Consider the following 19,606-nt stretch of genomic DNA (forward strand, 5'->3'; position numbering starts at 1 on the left):
TATAATAGAGATAAATCTATTATCTCTATTAATAGATTTAATAGAGATAAATCTATCTCTATTATGGATAGAGATAGAACTGTTAACAGTTCCCTTACTTATATTGTATAAATATATATTATATTTATATAATATATATTTTTAAAAAGCTATTCATTTAAGATAAACACCCGAATTCCCAAACTTCCCCAATTTGTATTATTAGAAATTAATAATACTAATAATTCCACAGGAAATAGATTTTTTGAGTCTGTGTGCCACCAATGGTCTTCCTGTGTGAACAAGTCCTGAGAAGGAAGCCCATAAAGCATCACTGAAATAAAGGTAAATTTATTGAAAAAGGTAAAGTTTTATTGTGCTTCACATGAAGATTTTCTTGATTTTTACATCTTCCACTCTGAGTTTGTGTTTAATACAGGAAAATTGTTGAGGCCGCACTGCCTTCCATCTCGAAATCTTGTGTAAATACTCAGCTTCTGCGTAAATAAAAGGAGTCATGGTTTTCATTGTTTTAAAATGGTGTTCTGACACCTTTAACACTCAAGTTGTTTTTAGATGGTAGATTTGGCTCGACTTCCCTTGGATTAAGTCCAAAACAAACTCATTTGTATTGGTGGTAAAAGGATGACATTAGTTAAAGTTATCTACTGGTAAGAAATAACTGCTTGGAATGTTTCCAATCTAATTACACTTAAAAGAAAATCCAGAACTATTCCCTTAAGGTTAGAAACGAATTCTAAACACATTTTAGAAGTGCAAAAGCCTCCAGACGGATTAAATCTAAAAGTAATTTCACTCTGTACGCCGAGAAGAATTACTTTTTGGTTTCCTACTCATGAACAAGGAAGAACCAATGCAGGAGGTGAAATAAATGAAGCAGTACATCTCAGAGTCATGTTTAAAAAATGCTGTATTTGGATTCAATCATAGAAGATTCCCAAACTCAATGCTGCCCCCTCTGGCTGCTCCTGTACTCTGCACCCTGCTCGATGTTTTAATTTACATCATTTCAGCAGAAAAGACAAAAAAATAAAAATAAATAAAAGTTTGCCCTTGTTGTACGACATTCACATTTTTCCCTAATATGAACATACACATCAAAAACGGCAGTTAAAATGCAGTGTTTCTGCTCCACGTCGTTTTTATACAAAGAAAAAGCAGTTTGCTAAATTTTCTCAAACAGCAGATGACATGGTTGCGACATGCAGACTGATCGCAGAAAAAAGAAAAGCACAGTAAATGTGGTCTTTTACAGGTGAACCATCAGCTCAGAAACTGTACATAATGGCAACTGTACATAATGGCGTCCTGCAGACGAAGCTGTGTGTTTCAAAGTGCAATCGTTTCATTTCAATGTGAGCCGTGTTTCCGTTCTGCTAAAACATAGATTTAAGAGAAAGCAACACGAGTGATCTCTGGCAGTGCAACAAGTCAAAAATGTGTGGGCAATTTCACAGCCGTCTGCACAGAAACACACTACTGTAGATTTAGAGAAATGTACAAAATATAAAAAGATGATGCGAGTCTTGAAAGCAAATAAATACAGGCAAATACATCACAGCTGGTCATACTTTTTGGTTTCAAGAGCCCTTCTTTAGAGGCCACCTTGCAAGCAGTCGCACAAACTCAAAGGTCAAAACTGCAAACGTATTATACATTCTCCATGACCCACTTGGTGATAAAGTGGAGTGACTTTAAAATCTGTGTAAACCCTTGAGCATAAAACTACAGAAATCACTTTCAGTGTTTCATTAATGCAGATTTCTGAGGTCAAGATAGAGGAACGTGAAGGGCTGCACTGGATATTAGGTGGTTCTGGTCTGTTTTATTCTCATACTGAAGTGCTTAAAATCTGTCCAGTGAAAATGAGACAAATACCCAAACGATGCAAGAGGGATGTCTCCATGTGGATCTGTTGTCCTAGAAACTGCTGAGTCATTTAAAAATAGACTGTGAATCGGTTTTGATTCACAGCAACTGAAATATTATCCCAGTCTCAATATGCTGCTCCAACGTGGTTAGCTTGGTTCCGAAAGGCTACTAAAATCATCCGACAAAGAATCACCTAAGATGTGTAAGTATTTATCATTTGCTACTAAGAAATGTATCCGACTCAAATGCATGTAGATTCCACAATAGTCGCCTGTCTTGCTCCTGCAGACGGTGTTGCCCTGTGGAGCAATTAGCTCAAGAGCTAGGCTAACGCTAGCATGCTTGATACGGTTTGTCTAGTAACATATTTCAATGCTTTTCTGGTTGATTATCTGCAGCCAAAACTTTGAGAAACAATTGTCCTGCTTTATAAACCTATTTTTTAAAATGTCATAAAATTTAATAACTGGTGTTTCAGCTGCTTTTTGTGCTGCTCTCTCTCCGGAGGACGGAGCGGGTCACAACTGAAACACAAAGGAAACCCCAACAAACATTACAGTCCCTCTTTCATAGCATAAGTCAAGATAGAGTGGAAAAAACAATTGTTACAGAATACCCTGATTTTTTTATATCAACAAAATAATGTCTATAGCATAGACATACAGTTTTTTTTCCCTACAAAGCTTTCACATGAAAATAAACCTTTTTAAGAACTGGGTTTGTAAATTGCAGCTGTTTGTCTCACTGAGATGCAGCATAAGACTACAGCAGCTGTTGGGAGTTTATTTTAGTCTGGGACTGAGGCAGGTGTTTTAAAAATTGATTGGGACTCAGAGCCGATCGAGGGATTGGATTAGGACATTCCTACTATACAGCTGAGTGCGTAGAGACTAGGGGTGCGTTCACACTGCAACCTGAAGTGACCCAATTCCGATTTTTTGCCAAATCGGATTTTTTTGACGGGCCCGTTCACACTGCCACACATATGCGACCTGTATGCGTTCTGCAGTGTGAACGGGCAAACGACCTGAAAGTGTCCCGTATGCGCATTAGAGGGCACCATAGCGTCAGCGTTCTAAGTGTTCTGCCAACCGCCATAAAAAGAAGAAGTGCTCAGTGTTTGCGGAAGTAAACATGGAGGCTAACGGTGGAGCTTAGCTTACATATTTGAAGTTGTTGTCCAAATGGAGCAGCATATTAACAACTTAATTCTCATATTGTCCGTCATGGTTGTTGTTTTTCTTCCTGCTTGCGCTTATCAGGACGCAGAATAGTGAGATTTTCAGTGACGCTCAGTTCGGATGAATGTGACCTGGACGTTAGGTCGCATTTGAATCGGATACATATCGGATATGGGTCGCATTCGAAAAGAATCTGACCTGTGCTGTTCACAGTGCCATGAAAAGATTGGATACAGGTCGCATTACGTCAAAATAAAAAATACAAATCGGAATTGGGTCACTTCAGGCTGCAGTGTAAACGCAGCCTAAGTAAACTACAAGTGTCGGTTTCTGAATCGGTGCCAACTATCTTGAGAAACTGTGAACTTTCGGAATAAATCTGTAATTTCCTCTTCTGCCATGGTTTATGAGGCCGTAAAGCTGACTACCTTCACTCTGTCTGTTATAGTTTATGACTTTTTTTTTTTCAAAGGTCAGCCAAGCAGTTCAGTAAACGAAGAGTTTTTGAAAATGGCAAAGCAATATATTTTTCTCTGTACCTCAGAATGATGTGGTGATGCGTGAACATATCATTTTTTTGTTTTTCTTTTTTTCTTAGCAAATACAGAAAATAATCCTAATGAACTGGCACACGTTAAACCATTTGCATACAAACTGTTGGACCTGAAGGTGACTTGCTTCCCTTTTTTTTTTAAAATTAACGTTAAAAAAATGCCTTTCACTGAAATGTCCAGTGAGAAAAAAAAATCCTGAGCAAAAACAAACAAATTTCAATATATACGTATCATATATTTACAGTTTTGATAACACTGCAGGAGTTCTCGTCTCCGTTTCTATCCACCGTTGAGGATGCCGCATTTTAAAACGTCCTCTCTGTTATTTACATAAAAGCAGAGATTGTGTTTGACAGCAGTGATAATCGCAGAGTAGGAGCAGAAGCGTGAACTAACCAGCAGGGGGCAGTGCCATATGTGCATGCATAGCAAAGCCAGCGTGCTTTCTGCCCGACGTCTGTCGTAGAGCTGGTCCGTGAAGGCAGCACGGAGGCTTTTCATACTGCCTTTTTCGTAAACGTTACCGACAGCACCGGTGTGAGAAAAAAAACAACAAAGGGCTGCGACAGGAACAAGGAATCAGCCTCTGATATTAAAAAGACTGATCAGCAGTCAGAAGCCCTGTAGTTCACTGAAGAGACGATCCAGTGTGGTTAACATGCGAGAGTCAGAGAGAAACTGTTGATTAGATCCTGTAGGTGATCTGATAATGAGCATGCATGGAAATTAAAAAAAGAAAGATTTCCTTTTTTTTTACTTTAGTGAGCAAACCAAGTGGTGTGTCACCTTGTAAGCTGCTGAGCTCAGAAATCCAGAAAGAACAGAAGAAAAGGAAGGATTTTCTAAGAATCAAGCCGAGTTAGCGTTAGCATCCGCGAGCGATATTTCACATTTACAGATCCGTTTATGGACACGGTTTACTGTGGCACTGGTTGGAGCTGGGTGAAGGCATGAGCGCACAGTGGTCAAAGCAGAAAGCTCGGCTTCCCGTCGCGCCTCAAGAGAAGGGCTCATCTTCGTGGAGGTCCTCCAGCTCTCCTTCTCTGGGCCCGTCCCCCGCGCTGCTCTTTCTAAACAAAGAGACGGAGAGGAGAGAGATCATGCTGTGCCTCCGATGTGGAGCGGTCTAAATGAACAGGGAGCCCCCCTCACTCCTCCCAAACATCCCCAAAGCTTATGATTCCAGCCTCTGCAGACACAGAGAGTGAGGGACAGAGAAGCAGCTGCAGCAGAATGATGGAGGAGGTCTGCAGGAACATGACAGAAGCATCTCTGAGATGACAGCTGGAGAGAAGCAACTGTAAAAACCATTCACATCCCGTGTCATCGTTTTCCACCTTCTGTCACACTGCAACCATAGATGTCAGTTTTGTGATGCGATGCACCAAACAAAATAGTGGACAAATATCACTTAGCTGGAAAATTACACTTTTTTTAAATTAGTTTTTATTAAAAAATCTGAAGAGTGTGGCTTAATTTTTTTTGTTTACTCTGATCACTCAACATAAAACCCAGAGCAACACCGCCAAAACACAAACTCTTACAAAACTAAGCAGATTTTCAGAAACATATGAGATTATTTTAAGTCTGCAAATCTATTCATATTGATGAAAAAGTACTAGTTAACCTGGCAGATTTATATCTTATATCTCGCTAAAAAGCTACTTGTGAGTTGGTTTTGTCTTGTTTCAAGTGTAACTAAGATATTTGCACTAAAAACGAGACCAAAATTATTCGGTAAGATTTGTGTTTTTGAAGTGAACAGATTAGCTTCAAACAGCTATAATTTCTTTATTATTTTACATTCATTAGTTATTGGGTTTTACATTTATGTCTTGAGTGAAGAAGATTGCTCTGTAGTATGTCTTACACATGCCTGAGAGAAGGTGGAGCAATGGTGTGTCCAGGCCAGCCATTTTCCTGCCACCCAAAATCTAAAAAAATTAAGTTTGTCGCTGCAATGTGACAAAATGTGCAAAGATGCACGAGACAGAAAAAGTTCTGTAAGTGAGCGCCGAGCAGCCTAAGGCGAGGATGATGATGCGCGGGCAGATAGGCCACAAAGGGGTTACCTGCGTGAAGGGTGCAGTTTTAAAGACGGCCTGAAGGGCCACGAGTCCCTGAGTGGGCGGAGTCGTCATGCCAACAGGTGACGAGGTCCCACCCCCAGCCCGACACGTTGGATTCATCAACCGACAAAACATTTAAAACGCTTCAAACTTGATGCCACTCGAAGTGACCGGTTTGAAGCTTTGCATGACTAAAAGGGTTTTAAACACAGATGGACAAATGAGGTAAAAAAAAAAAATCAAACACTTGATGCTTGAGGAGGGCTGAGTAAAAAAAACAAACTCTCTGTTGTATTTTCAAGTAAAAATGATAAAAAATGAGACCAGGAGGCCAAGATGGCAGGAATCATCCATCTGACAGAGAGCAGGGCAGCTGAAACGCCACTCAGCCTGCACGTTCTGCAGCGGTAAACTGGATTTAAATGTAATTTAAAGAGGCAGTGTTGCGTGTTTTCCAGCCCCAGTTTCATTTTATAACGCAATCAATTAACTATGTTACCTTCAGTTCTTATAAAAATGCTGTACATATCAAATATGACTGAAAAGAAATTTTACATTGTATTCTAAATGCCTTGAAAATGGGCCTCTGTCTCTTTAAGAAACCTTTTTAACCCTTTAGCAACATTTTTACCAGGATTACACTGAGAAGCAGCTGGAATAATGAGCTCTGCTGATGCGCAGTTCCACCTGGTGTTTGCTAATTGCAGCTGGCTAGTCTGAAGGAGCCGAGTGAGGGACTAATTGATTTGTGAGGCTGACTGGTTGCCACGGGAAATGACAGGATTTCTCAAACATTCATGAAAGAATCAAGGCAACTCTCCAGGTATGTTTTGGATGAGGGAATAACATTATAGCATCATGTAAAGCAAAAATAAATATATTTTACATAACATTGTCCCTTTAAATAACATTCCTTGCCATTTGCTGGACATGATGTGTTATGTGTCATTTGTTTTTAAGCTGAAGCTTAAGTAATGTAAAGCAGAACTATAGAGAACATATTAAACGCCTCAATTCTTCTTTTTCCTGTCTGCCAGCAGGGGGCAGATTTTTCTCACTTTTCCCCACCTATTGTTCTTTGAAAAATAACCTTCACCTTTAAATAGCAGCTCTCTGCAGCGCGGGGCAAGCCTCAGCCCAGATAGATAAGACAGCATCTCATATACCCACCACAGTTGGAGATTACAGAGCTGCTGAGGCTCATCTGATAAATGAACCAGACACCCTCACACAGACCGCCGTCCCAGGGGCACCATCAGACCAGCAACTATGGATGCCCTGTGTACGTTGAAGCTGCGTGGCAGGATGAGGCGATCGTCCCTTTGTTGATGCTTTCAACTCACAGCTCAGGAAACCCAAGGTCAGCATCACACCCTGTTTTTTTTTTTTGTTTTAATCTAAATCCTCCTGTGTCACTTTGAACCCTTCTGGCTATAAAAGCTGCCGTCAACTCTTCAAAAAAACACACCATACTTACAAGAGCTGTAAGCTCTTCTACTGCATAGAATGAAAGACTGAATTATGGTGCTATGGCAACACAAAGCAGCAGGTGCTGCAGAGAAGACTGAGAGCAAGTTAACCTGACAGAGCAGAAAGACAAAAAAAAAAAAAAAGGGGCGAATGTCAGAATTTCAGACTACGGCGGAAATAGGAGCAGCTCCTGGCGTTGGCTCGTCCTCGAGGAGGGAATATGGAAGTATTAAATATGTAGGAGCGCTGGCGATATTTGCAGGCTGGACTGTGTGTGTTCTTACATGAGCAGGCTGCCAGGTGCAGACATGGATCTCTCCTCTCGCCTGCTCGGGCACTCAAAGGGGTTGCTGAACGAGCGCTTCCTCAGCATCGCTTTCACCAAGATCTGAGGCAAACACAGGACGGAGACCGCCATGAGCGAAGGCTCCGCTTTGATTCGACGCTGACAGAAGTAAACAATATGAATTATTTAGTTTTTGTGAGCTTGAGAGGGGCTGGGGGGAGGGATAAAAAATGACATGAAATTAGAGTCGTATTATGAAAAATGTTCAACATCTTGGAAACAAATTATAAATGTGTAGACTGGGGATTGTGTATTAAAAAATATGTCAGAGTTTCACACATAAAAAGCTGTTGAGGGGGAGTATTATATGTTTTCCAGGCTCATAGTGCCATCTTATAGCACAATGAAGTAACTATCTTACCTCCAGTTGTTACAAAAACGATAAATCAAATATGACTAATTTGACTTTGGAACTTAATGTCTTGAAATTGTGATTCTGTCTCTTTAAAAACTCCTGCTCTTTCTGAAGTCATCACAATTAACCCTTTAGCAACATTTTTCTTTTTAACCAGCGTTTTACTGAGAAGTAACTCATGCAATGAGCTCAGAAAATGCACAGATTCACAGTGTGTTTGCTAATTGCTGCTAGCTAGTCTGAAGGAGTCGAGTAAGGGAGTCGCAGGTGAGGGTTCCTCTGTGCGGTGGAAGCTGGGAAATTGCAGTTCGGGGGAGGAGCTGCGCCTCGAAGGCGGAGCTAGGTCCACCCAGCCGTTTTGCACAGCTGACTGGTTGCCATGGGAGATTAAAGGATTTCTCAAATAAAAATGAAGGAATCGAGGAAAAACTCACAACATGATGTAAAGCTCAAAAAAGTCAATTTCACATAATAATGCCTGTTTTAAAACACACATACATGTTTGTGTTGCTATCTTTGTGGGGACTTTCCATTGACTTCCATTCATTTCTACAGCCTAAACCTTACCTTTACCCTTTTCCTAACCCTAACCAAAACCCAATTCATACCTTAGCCCTAACTCTGACCCCTGACCCAAAAACAGGGATTCCCCTTGTGGGGACCAGAGCCTGGTCCCCACAACGTAGTATATGTCAGGAAAATCGTCCCCACAAGGTATTACAAACAAACGCGCGCACACACACACACACACAGGTGAATACGATACATGAACAGTAAACAGAAAGTTCAGATAAGATAATATGTTACACATGGCTGCAAATCACAGGATGTCTTTTGCATGTGAAAGTTACTGGAAGTCTTTTTTTTTAATTCTCCGTCTATTTCTTAAATGTTTCTCAAACAGGACCTCTATTCATTTAAATGAGCTACTATCTAGTTACAAATCTCCCCATGATTATATTTACAATCATCTCCAGTGCAAATGGAGCCACATTGTTAAGGCCAGCGATATTCGCAACACACAGATTACGTGCAAAGTAAAGTCTGCTGACAGCCGTTATTTCTGACGGTGGTTGGGTCTTTGTGAGTAAGGTGATGGTAACAAAGTTTATACTCCTAAATAAAAAAAACCCGCCAAACATCTACATCGCTTAATAATTTAGAAGAACCACCCTGAACGCGATTCTTCCATCATGCAGTTTTAAACTGTACTTAAAGTTCTTAAAGGAGAGCAATGATCTAGTTTGGATCTGAAGCTTTTTGTGGGGGAATCCCTCTTTCTTTACCTCTTTGGCTGATAAGTGGACAACTGCAACCTGATGCAAAAACAGAACGTTTCTCCCGCTTGCTGAACGTGATTCATGTGGTGCAACGTGAAGCTCAGAGAATCCATAAAAATTTGGATTTGTTTACACACCAGGAGAGTGATTCCAAACATCCGCACAGGAAGTCATCTGGGCTCGTATCCTTCATAGCAAACTCTCCATGTGTCTTAACTTTCCGTACCGTTCTGTAATTCTGCGGCTCTTTTTAACTTTGCTCAGATTAGGAAAGGCTGAGGCGATGTTATGTTATGTTACGTTATGGTGCTGCTCTTGGTCACATTTCTGCTGAAGACCATCGGTGTTTCTTACCACAGCGGAGAGGCTGGGGACAAACTTGACAGAGTTCTGGATGTCCTCCTCCGTCACCTCCACCATGGAGCAGTGCTCCTCCTCCAAAGGCAGAGGGTCAGTGCCTCCCTGGGTCACCCACTGGTCCATCTACACACACACACACACACACACACACACACACATCCCCAATAAAGACTACATATCCCACACTTGTCATTACACCTTATTTCTCAATGGGAGCTTTTACTCCAAGTGTTATGTGACGTGTTTGTTTCATAAAGCAAATCGGATCAAAACTGATTTTGATTTCTACCCAAAACATCTCAACCGTACTCTGAAACTAGATCTTTATATGCATTTTTTCATGAGTCTATGGATGTGCAAAGCTTGTAGAAACATACCCCAAAACGCCCCCTGCAGTTATGTGTCATCAGTCCAACAAAGTCGGGAGGGGCTAAATATAAAAACATTAGAATCATTTATCGTATTTTCTGCGCTTTTTTGCTAGTGCACAAAACTGAAGTTGTGATCTTTGGATCCAAAGAGGAACGATCTAGAGTCAACGCAGAGTTTCACTTATTACAGCTGGAAACTAGAGATCAGGCCCGAAATCTGGGCGTGGTGATGGACTCTGACCTGAACTTTCAGAAACACAAAGACAGTTAAAAAGTCAGTCTTCTACCACCTGAAGAACAATTCTGGGATTAAAGGGCTAATAAGACATACTTATATTTGGTTGCATTGATTACTGCAACACCGTCTTCACAAGTCTGAATAATATTTAAACTTAATTACTTTTTGATGGTCTGTCATATAAAATCCAATTACAATATATTTGTGGCTCTAATGTAATAAAATATTACAGTTATAAATATCTAGGATTATAATAGTGTATGTGTGTATATATATATATATATATATATATATATATATATAGTACACCTCTGAGAGACGCAGTTTAAGGTCATCTGAGGTGTGAACCAAGTACAAGCTGCCTGTCCTTTAGCTCGTCTGTGGAGCACTCGGTTCCGACTGGTCATCTTCAACGAAAAACACGGGAAATGTCAAAGGAAAGTGTGGTGCCTCTCGGTGCTTCGCCGCCCTTCATCCTATGTTTCTCTGGTGTGTGTGTGTGTGTGTGTGTGTGTATGAAAGAGAGAGTGTGTGGATGTCTCTGCACAAGGACACACATGATGTCTAACAGGCTCATTATCTCCTTTTCCATAAACACAAACAGCGTCTCTGGTGAGAAGATGACTCAGCGTCGTCGGGTTGTGTCATGGAAACATGTTGGGGCGGTGGGGGGAGAGGTATCTGCACTCTGCTCCGTCCGTGACCTGCCCCTGGATTCAGAGTGACTCAGCTTTTAGCCCACAGGGACACATGGCTTTCATCTTGAAAAGCTTAACGAGTCCCACTGTTCACGTGCCGGCGAGGCGGTGGAATCGAAAGCAAACGTGCGAAGGTAAACAACGCCACGCTGAACCCGCAGACTCTTCACACGTCTGAACATCGACTACCACTCCGCGTGCCACAGTACCTTGATCTCAGGAATGGTCATCCTGGTGTCCGGGTTCTTGTCCAGCATCCGCAAGATTAACGTCCGCAGCTCTTCGCAGATGTTGGGTCTGCCATGAAGAACGAGACTCGGTCAGGTTTTCGGACGCTCCTTCGCTTATCCGCACACACAGACACTGAAGTCATCCGACGTCGTTTTTAAAACGGCTCCGGGTGTTTTTCAGGTTTTTTATGATAAAATTATTAACGCTGCATTAAGTAGGTATAATGAAAGCCCATGCTTAATTAAAACAGACTGGGAACTGAACTTTATCAACCAGCACTTAAAAACAAGCACTCTTTTTAATGTTATTTAAGCTGCAGAAATCAAATACTATTCTACATAAATTCAGCTGTAATAAGAGAATCAAGTATTTAAATTAATAATTAAGACAATTACATATTAGATTAAACATAATTGAAATTATCTGAAAGTAGACAAGAAATAATCATGGCTACTCTAAAACATTGACTTGGTAAACATCAATCCTTCAATTTAGGGTTTATATAGATAATTAGGACAAGTAATAAAGGCATAGTTGAATTAATATGATATTTCTAAACAATTTTATTATGACAATGTTACAAAACAAATTACTTACAAATCCATTTCTCAACTGCTTTTCAAAACACTCTTGCTAACTTGCTAGTTTTGCGGTGGTTGTAGCGAGCAATCGCTGGTTAAACATCAATTTGTTTTAATGATTTATTAGTGGAAATGCTAAATGTGTCCATAGGTGTACTTTCCTTGCAGGCACATCACTTGTGGGGGGATTTCTAAATCGAAAAATGTAAAATTACCTATTGAATATCCTCAAAAATGTGCACATTTTTCCTCAGCTAATACCACAATATTTAAAATACCAAGAAATAACAGGTATTGATGCAGTTCAGTATTGACCAATTTAGAGGTTGACTGACCCTGTCCAGGCAGTCTGGAAAGCAAAACTAAGAAAAACTGAGGTGTTTAAAAGTGAAATCAGAGGTAGCAAAGAGACGTGAGAAGGTTTAAAGCGCGGGATGTTTTTCTTATGCCAGTGATGCTAACTTTACTAATTGATGAATTAAGATTCTAAAGATTAAACTACATGTTAATTCAAAACATTTATTCTTTGCCTGACACTAAATCCTCTCTTGCATGAATATAGTTAAGTTGCCTCTGCTCATAGTATGCACAGTGTACACATACTGTTCTTAAAGAGAAGATGACAGCAGCAGGTCAAAGCTTTACAAAAAACAGCTATCGGAAATTGGCCACGAAATTCTGATTGGTGCATCTCTAATTGTGATTCCTCTAATTTTATCATTTTACTTTTATTCACAATTTATATATAAAAAAAAGGGCTCATCAATTAATTTTGTAACAATTTTAATTCTAAATTCAGTTTTCCCAAACAGAAATGACTAAAATTATACACTAACAGTTGCCAACGGTTTCAATCCGTAACGGCAGCCTGCGTTTCCCAACAACAGCACAAAAACGATATTCATCAGAAAACCCGGTCTCCATCAGTGGCGTGACATTATTTGTACAAACGGCCCCATCGCTGCTCAGAACAAGGCGCCGTTAATTGTTATTGGTTTTTATAGCATACAAACGATGCGATTACAGTCTGCGTGAGACGACAGGCGAACCTCATGTAAGAGCTTCCTGTGCAACCATGACGGTTCCTTACTAGCAAAATAACACCTTGTTCTGACACAGCCGCCCGCCTGCCATGTTTATATTTCATCAGTCTGTTCGCTCTGCGTACGCTCGACACGTGGCTTCACGTGTTCTCTGACTTAATCACCCAGGAAGACCTCTGTGCTTTACTTGACCTTTTACTAGAAAGAAAGGCCAGGGAGGCACCGCAGCTTTATGTTCCCGTGCTACTGCTGAAGTCTACACATGTTTTGACTGGTGACTCCCTTTCATATTCCAGTGGTTTTGATTTGTGTGTATGTGGGGGGGGGGATGTTTTATATAGCTAGAAATCCCCAATAAGAGGTAAAATAACAGCACTGAAAAGGTGCAATCAACTCTGCTATTTTCTCTAAAATGGTATGAAAAACGGGTGGAACAATAAAAAAAAAACAAAAAAAACTCACGTTTCAGGAAAATCCACAGGCCTGGTCTTTATCTTATTGTGCAAAGCCAATATGTACTCGTCAATAAACGGGCACTGCAGGTAGAGGAGAACAAAAACAACAACAAAAAGAAAAACAAAAAAAAACAGGAGTGAAATCCACGGTGCAGGTTGCCTGAATCACAGATACAATCTGCTTCTCCGAAGACGGATCAGACAAATTACAGCTGCGGCAATCAGCCTCTGGTGTTCATTTAAATGAACGAGCGCCGCATCAGACGCCGAGAAGGCGGCACACGCTTTGTTCCCACAGAAGGTGTTGCTACAGAGGGAGACGGCTTTCCGCTGTTACAACGCTGTTAAGAATAAGCGAGAGACAGAAAGCGTGCGCACACTTGCCTTCCCAAACACGAAGCAGTACAGGGTGATTCCCATGGCCCACACGTCCAGCGCCTTTAAAACAGACAAACGAGACAGGAGATTAATGCACATGTGAGCCACGCCGACCGGAGATTTATGGAACGTCAGGTCGTTTTATTTTAGGGCGTCTTTTTCAGAAGATGGATTTGTGCTATAATTTAGCAGAGGGACTAGCAGAGCCACCTCACTCTGCGTCCCTCTGCCTCGGTTTTACTCTACAGGTAATCCTTACTGGGTAGAGCTGTATAAAACAAAAAGAGTTTTAATTTTCTTTGTTTTTTGAGACATAATACGTTTAAGATCACCTGGCTAATTTTGATCTCAGACAGAAACTAACTGGAGTTAATTTATTAAGAAAAGAAAAGCTTGGAAACCAACTTGACCTTGCAGAATCGTTTTAAATCTTCCATTTTGTTTCAAGTCCCTCTATTTGATTTAGGTACAGATACTAACCAGAGTTGAAATTAATGAGCTCAAGGAGAGATTTGGACCGGGTTGGGACAGAATTATTCGCGCAGCACTCAAGTTAAAGTCAAATGAGAAATTAAAGTCAAATGAGTTGTGTTGGTCGACTTATCATAGCGTAACTGGAGGAGCAGGTTGTTCACTCTGTTGAGGAAATAAAGAGAGGAAGTAGGGGTGCAGAAGTCAATCAGACTGTAACAAGCGCCGCTCCGCCCTGCTCCGCTCCCATCAGTCACACATCCCAGAAGATTTGCATCCAACTCACCCTGGGATGAAACGAGCAACAAGATGGAGCTGGAAGACGCTGAACAGAAGCTAAAAGTGGGAGAAGTTCTCGATAACCCGTCGGGCTCGGACGTGTTCGGATGTTTTAGATGTGATCTAACCTCCAGCACGGACGGGGACGCACTGGTTCTCCAGCTCAGAGGTGGATTTACATGAACATTTAAACTGAGCGCGCTTTTGGGTTTTTGTTCAGAAAGTGATGTTCTGCTTTAGCATTTCTTATTCCATCAACTACAAGCAAGTCGCCTATTTCTTCACACTCCTTTTCTGAATTAAGTTTCCAGTCAGTCTACCAAATATTTTAACAGAAGGGATCAAAGTCAAGCAAAATGCGTGCATTATGTTCCTGGCCTTGAAACATGTTTAAGTAAATAAATATAAAAAGACATTTCTGGTTGTTGAGTTATTCTGAAAAGGCTTCAGAATATTTTCCGGACTGAAACACAGCTGTTTCTTTGTTTATCTTTTCTTTAACTACGCGACGTGTTGCTTATTGGGGCTTTTCAGACCATTTCATGTTGTCACAGGATCCGTTTCGGTGTTTTTGTTGATTCTGCAGCTTCGGCGCCAATCAGGCCTGCGCACGTCTCATAAAACTAAAATAAAAATGTGGCTAACAGTTACTTCACGACATCGCTTGACTTTCTTTTGCACATGGAGTCAGGTTAATTTGCATAACGTATTTTTTCATTTAATTGATAAAATCAATATTTGAAAACTGATTTTTGCATTTATTCCGGTTATGGTCGCCTGATATTAAAATTTATGGATGATTTGAATCATGCAAGTTTGGCAAAAAAAGCAAAGGAGGTGACTGAGATTTTTTTTTTTTTTTTTCGCAAGACATGATTAAAGCACCCTCTCATTATCTACTGCAATTTGTCATAGTGTTAGATTCATCATGTACTTCTGGGAATGAAACATAAAGGGCTTTAGTGACATACAAGTGTTGGATATTATAAAACTCACTTCTAATTTTTACATCCCTTGGAAGAAAGGCGTTTCTTTGTCAAAACCTGAGAGAGTGCAATAACAATCAGGGAGGAAGAGGCACTCGGTCCCTGAAAGCTTGACAAAACAGCCGGCTGAAGCACTTAAAGTGGCTCTTTTACCCTGGTGGCTTTTTGTCTGCAATCAAATGTTCTATTCTGGCTCCTCTTTAATGGACATGCACAGCCCTTCTCCAAGGTTTCATGGAAACCCACAGGAGGACGGAGCGAAGAGGGAGGTGGCTGTGCAGGAGCAGGAAGTCAAAGCTGACGGCCTGGATCCAGCAGGATGAGCCGCTTTGAGTCTGGAGGCGATCGTGTTCACAGGTTGGCAGAAAACGTTAAAGTCTACCGAAAAAATTCAAATCTGGATCGGAAACTGACAATACTGAAAATTTGAAAAAATAAAAATAAAAAATCAGAAAGCGGTTGAAAACGTAAATAGAAAAGAGTGAGATGTTTGAAATGCACGTTTTACTTCGTATTGCATGAGAACATGTGCACAACTAATCAACTGAGACTTTCTAATAGCATTTGGTATGAAATAGCAGGAAATGTGAGGGAGTTCAAGGAGTTAAAGACGTCTGCAAATCGCTGCGTTTTGATACTGGAATATACACAATGAATGTAGGATAATTCATGTTTAACTTCATCGGATTACACCAACCGACTGCCTCTGCAGCTCTTTGAGTCGTACTGAAAAACCCACAAGAAGGGACGAAGTGACTTCAGCTCCCGTCACTTGGTTTCTTGTCCTTTCAGAATTGGTTTAGGGCCCACATTTATACATTTAAAGCTCTAACATCCTAAAAATAAAATTTACATTGCAAACAGATCAGAGACTGTTCAAAAAACACTGTAATCTACTTCTAATGAGAAACACGATAACCCCCAAAAATAGAGCCAACAAGATTCAGTATTTGTCGACGAAAGCTAAAGCCTTCTGCACTCCGTTCTTACAAGTGTTTAAAAAAGCTCTGAAAAATTTAGGACTAATTTCTAGACATATTTAATTAAGTATTTACAGTCTTCATTCATTTCTCTCACATTCCCTTCAGAAGCAGTGGGTGATTATTTAAATTTGCCATGGAAGTCGAGACTTATTAACCCAAACATGACGCCCAGAAAAAAAGTAAAAATAAATAAAATACATTTCGACCCAAGCGCACATGGACTACACTTCAAATCCACTGACTGGACTCACTTTCCCACTGAAGCTCTTGCACTTCTCTGACAGAGTCTCCGGCGCCATGAAAGCAGGAGTCCCTGCAGTGCTGGACAGCAGAGCGTCGTTGCCCTCGAACTGGTTGCTCACTCCGAAGTCGGCGATCTTCACATGGCCGTCGTCTCCCAGTAACAAGTTGGACGGCTTGATGTCCCGGTGGATGATCTTCTGGTAGTGCACTGACGGGGAAAAAGGAGGGGAGAAGTTAAAGAAGCCGTCCCGACAAAATCAAGCAAAATGTATCTGGTGCGTAAATGTAGTTCCCTTAGAAACTACATTTTATTTCTTGAATTCCTGCCATTTTTTTTAATAGCTTGTCTGATTGTGCATGAAAAAGGTAACGTTTCTAATAAAATTCTAAATATTTTCCAATATTAACTTGCAGTTGGCAAACACCAGTTGGTGGGCATTAAATTGTCTATATTAATAACCCGAATCAGCAGATCAGAAACAAAAACAAAGACGTTTCCCCTTAAAAACACGCCGAGCGATGACGCCACGAAACGGCTCAAACGACAACAGTGTCTCTGAAATAAAATCCTCTGTGATCCGACTTTGTTGTTACCATTTTTATCGACGTCGATCAGCCGATTTGACCTGCACTACCCGTTCACTACGCAGGCTTACCGCTCTTGTTTGTCCGAGACTAAAATGGCCGCAGTGCGCCGTTCTAAATTTAGCAGCTGGGCGTCATTGGCGATCGTTGCCGCACCACGACCTCCATCGTTTTAAAACTAACCGAGGTGTTTAACGCCAAGCGGACCCGAGCAGTCGACCGCCTCAACAGCCTTGTCTCCATCAGGTCCTTCTGTTCCTGCGTATAATTATATGTGCTTGAATGTCAGTTTTGTTCTGATGAAATCAACAATGCAGAATTGCTATTCTTTAACCACAACCCACTTGGGAAAAGAAACAAAAAACAAAAGAAGAATCTGAAGAGGGATAATTAACAAAAGAGAAGTAGTGATTATGTCCCAGAGGAAAGCGTCACCAGCTTTGATTGCCGCTTCATAAGAATGATGGGAGGACTGTGAACCAGGGGTCATCTTTGAGTGAGAGTTAAGTACGTCCTCAAACGTCTTCTGGAATATAGGCCCCTGATGGGATAAGTGGTCTCTATTTGCTGTGAGGAGGTCTTCCTGAAACGGGGGGGCGCTTGGCTTCTCCACTATTAAATGTCGTAGCGCTCACAACGGTCAAATTAAAACGACGCCAGCGCCATCGGGAGCCCCGGCTCCGACTCACGGCTAAGATTCATGGAAACTGCAGGAGACGTTTCAATGCACTTAAAGCACTAAAACTGCGATCCAGAAAATTAAAGGCTGGAAGTTTACTGTGCGCGCCAGAGTTCAGCGTTTATATTTCAACAAAGCAGATGGACACGTTTCCCAACGGATTCTCTTTGGCTTATCTGCCAAACACGGGCGCCGCACCTCTTTCAGTGCTTTGCAAAAGTATTTATACCCTGCTTTATCTTTAGCAGACCTCAGTGCATTTTATTGGGACTTTCACTTCAATGGACTTTAAGTCGCTTTTAGAAGCATCTCTGCTCCAATCCAAGTGGTTCAAATCTGATTGGTACGTTGTTCAAATGCGGTTCGATCGGAAGGAGATCATCCGCAAACCGCAATCTTTAAAATCTTCCTCAACTGGATTTAGGCCGAGACTTTTGACTGGGTCACTCGTAACTCGAAGTGTGCCATCATCTTCACCAGCGGTTTTAAACTGCATTCCTTGAGGACACCAGTCCTCGAGGAAACTTTTAGACGTCTCTCTGCTTCAGCGCACACGGCTCCAATGTTAGCGCATTAGCAGAGCTTCAGCTTGACTGACTGCTGCCGAGGGTGTTTAGCCTCAAGGAAATATCTAAACCAGTGGTCCCCAAAGTCGGTCCTCGAGGGCCGGCATTCTGCATGTTTTAGGTCTCTCACTGGTTTAGGGGACCTGGATCTAATGATGGCTCATTAGAGGCCTAAGAAGAACATTGACATGCTGAAAAGGTTGTTGCTACCACCAGGGAGAGAACTAAAACATGCAGGATGCCGGCCCTCGAGGACCGACTTTGGGGATCACTGATCTAAACGTTCCAGGATGACCTCCATGTCCCTGCTAATAAAGAGATGCTCCACAAAGTCTTTGTGAGAGATTTCCACATCTGCCGAAACAGGAAATCCTTCCTCCCCGTAGCGAAATAATGAGCGTAACGACAGCTTTCCCTCTGAAATGTTTCCTTCTTTAAGATTGAATTGAAAGCAGCCGCCGCCTTGTTTCACTGTGAACACAGTGCGGTTAGGGTGAAAGTAAAACACAGGTATTGTCTGACATCGGTCATTTATCCCCAACGACTCATGGAGGACGGGTGAGGCACGCTCTGGATAATATTCCACACAAACCAACGAGACGCAAGAAAAAAGGAAAAAAAAAAAAAAAAGACAGTAACGTCCTTTTGGATGAACAAGCTCAATAACAGCAAACAAGTGAAATTGATCCACTGCAGCGAAAAGGGCAGCTTGAGGAAAACTGTTGGACCAAGCTGTGGCTCAGCGGTGATCGGACGGACGGACGGATGGACATAAATGCCCCCAGACGGCGAGGCGAGGGAACAGAGGCAGAGGCTCAACAACTTTTTGTTGTCATTGTAACGTGCACGATAACAAGAAGTATTAAAACCGATGGTTTACGCCCAGGAAATGCTCTGATTCCCGTAAAATATACGCATTACAAATAGTAGCGACTTCAGTCACGATTTGCAGACTTACGGTACTCGATGCCCAGGACGATGTCTCTGAAGTACTGCCGCGCTTGCTCCTCTGAGAAAGGAGTCTCTGCTGGCACCTCCATCACTGGACTGCAGATTCACACAGAAACACAGATTCAGACGCTGCTTTTAAAACTGGACTCAGACTGAGGAGCAGAAACAACGGGGTTAACGTCTGAAGCGAAGATGAGGCGACAACACTGAATGCGATAAGTACCCACCCCTCCACGCTTCTCTTAGACACACGACTTTATGATCACATGGCGACACGTGTGAATGGTAAACTGTGCTGCTTTCCGACTGGAGCCGAATCAGATCAGAAAACTGCATTTGAAATGGTTTGCATGGTGAACTGGTGGTGGATGGATAAACTGA

General features: G+C 41.5%; 1 protein-coding gene across 2 annotated transcripts in view; it reads right to left on the minus strand.

The window, feature by feature from the left end:
* Positions 1 to 892: 892 nt before the first annotated feature.
* camkk1a (calcium/calmodulin-dependent protein kinase kinase 1, alpha a) overlaps positions 893 to 19,606 on the minus strand; it is a 61,488-nt gene continuing 42,774 nt past the window's right edge. Inside the window, exons 9-17 of one of the 2 annotated variants that reach the window (XM_014994686.2) lie at positions 19,233 to 19,321; positions 16,453 to 16,652; positions 13,489 to 13,542; positions 13,112 to 13,185; positions 11,004 to 11,091; positions 9,482 to 9,610; positions 7,431 to 7,534; positions 5,680 to 5,727; positions 893 to 4,677 (exon numbers count right to left, since the gene is read on the minus strand). In XM_014994686.2, the coding sequence (XP_014850172.2) occupies positions 4,605 to 4,677; positions 5,680 to 5,727; positions 7,431 to 7,534; positions 9,482 to 9,610; positions 11,004 to 11,091; positions 13,112 to 13,185; positions 13,489 to 13,542; positions 16,453 to 16,652; positions 19,233 to 19,321 (859 nt within the window). In that variant the 3' untranslated portion in view covers positions 893 to 4,604. The remainder of the gene's footprint in view (positions 4,678 to 5,679; positions 5,728 to 7,430; positions 7,535 to 9,481; positions 9,611 to 11,003; positions 11,092 to 13,111; positions 13,186 to 13,488; positions 13,543 to 16,452; positions 16,653 to 19,232; positions 19,322 to 19,606) is intronic. The other variant, XM_014994687.2, reaches the window with a different exon arrangement.

This window comes from Poecilia mexicana, unplaced genomic scaffold, assembly GCF_051168715.1.
Source record: "Poecilia mexicana isolate PSO_F unplaced genomic scaffold, ASM5116871v1 scaffold_14, whole genome shotgun sequence".
Classification (NCBI taxonomy): Eukaryota; Metazoa; Chordata; class Actinopteri; order Cyprinodontiformes; family Poeciliidae; genus Poecilia; species Poecilia mexicana.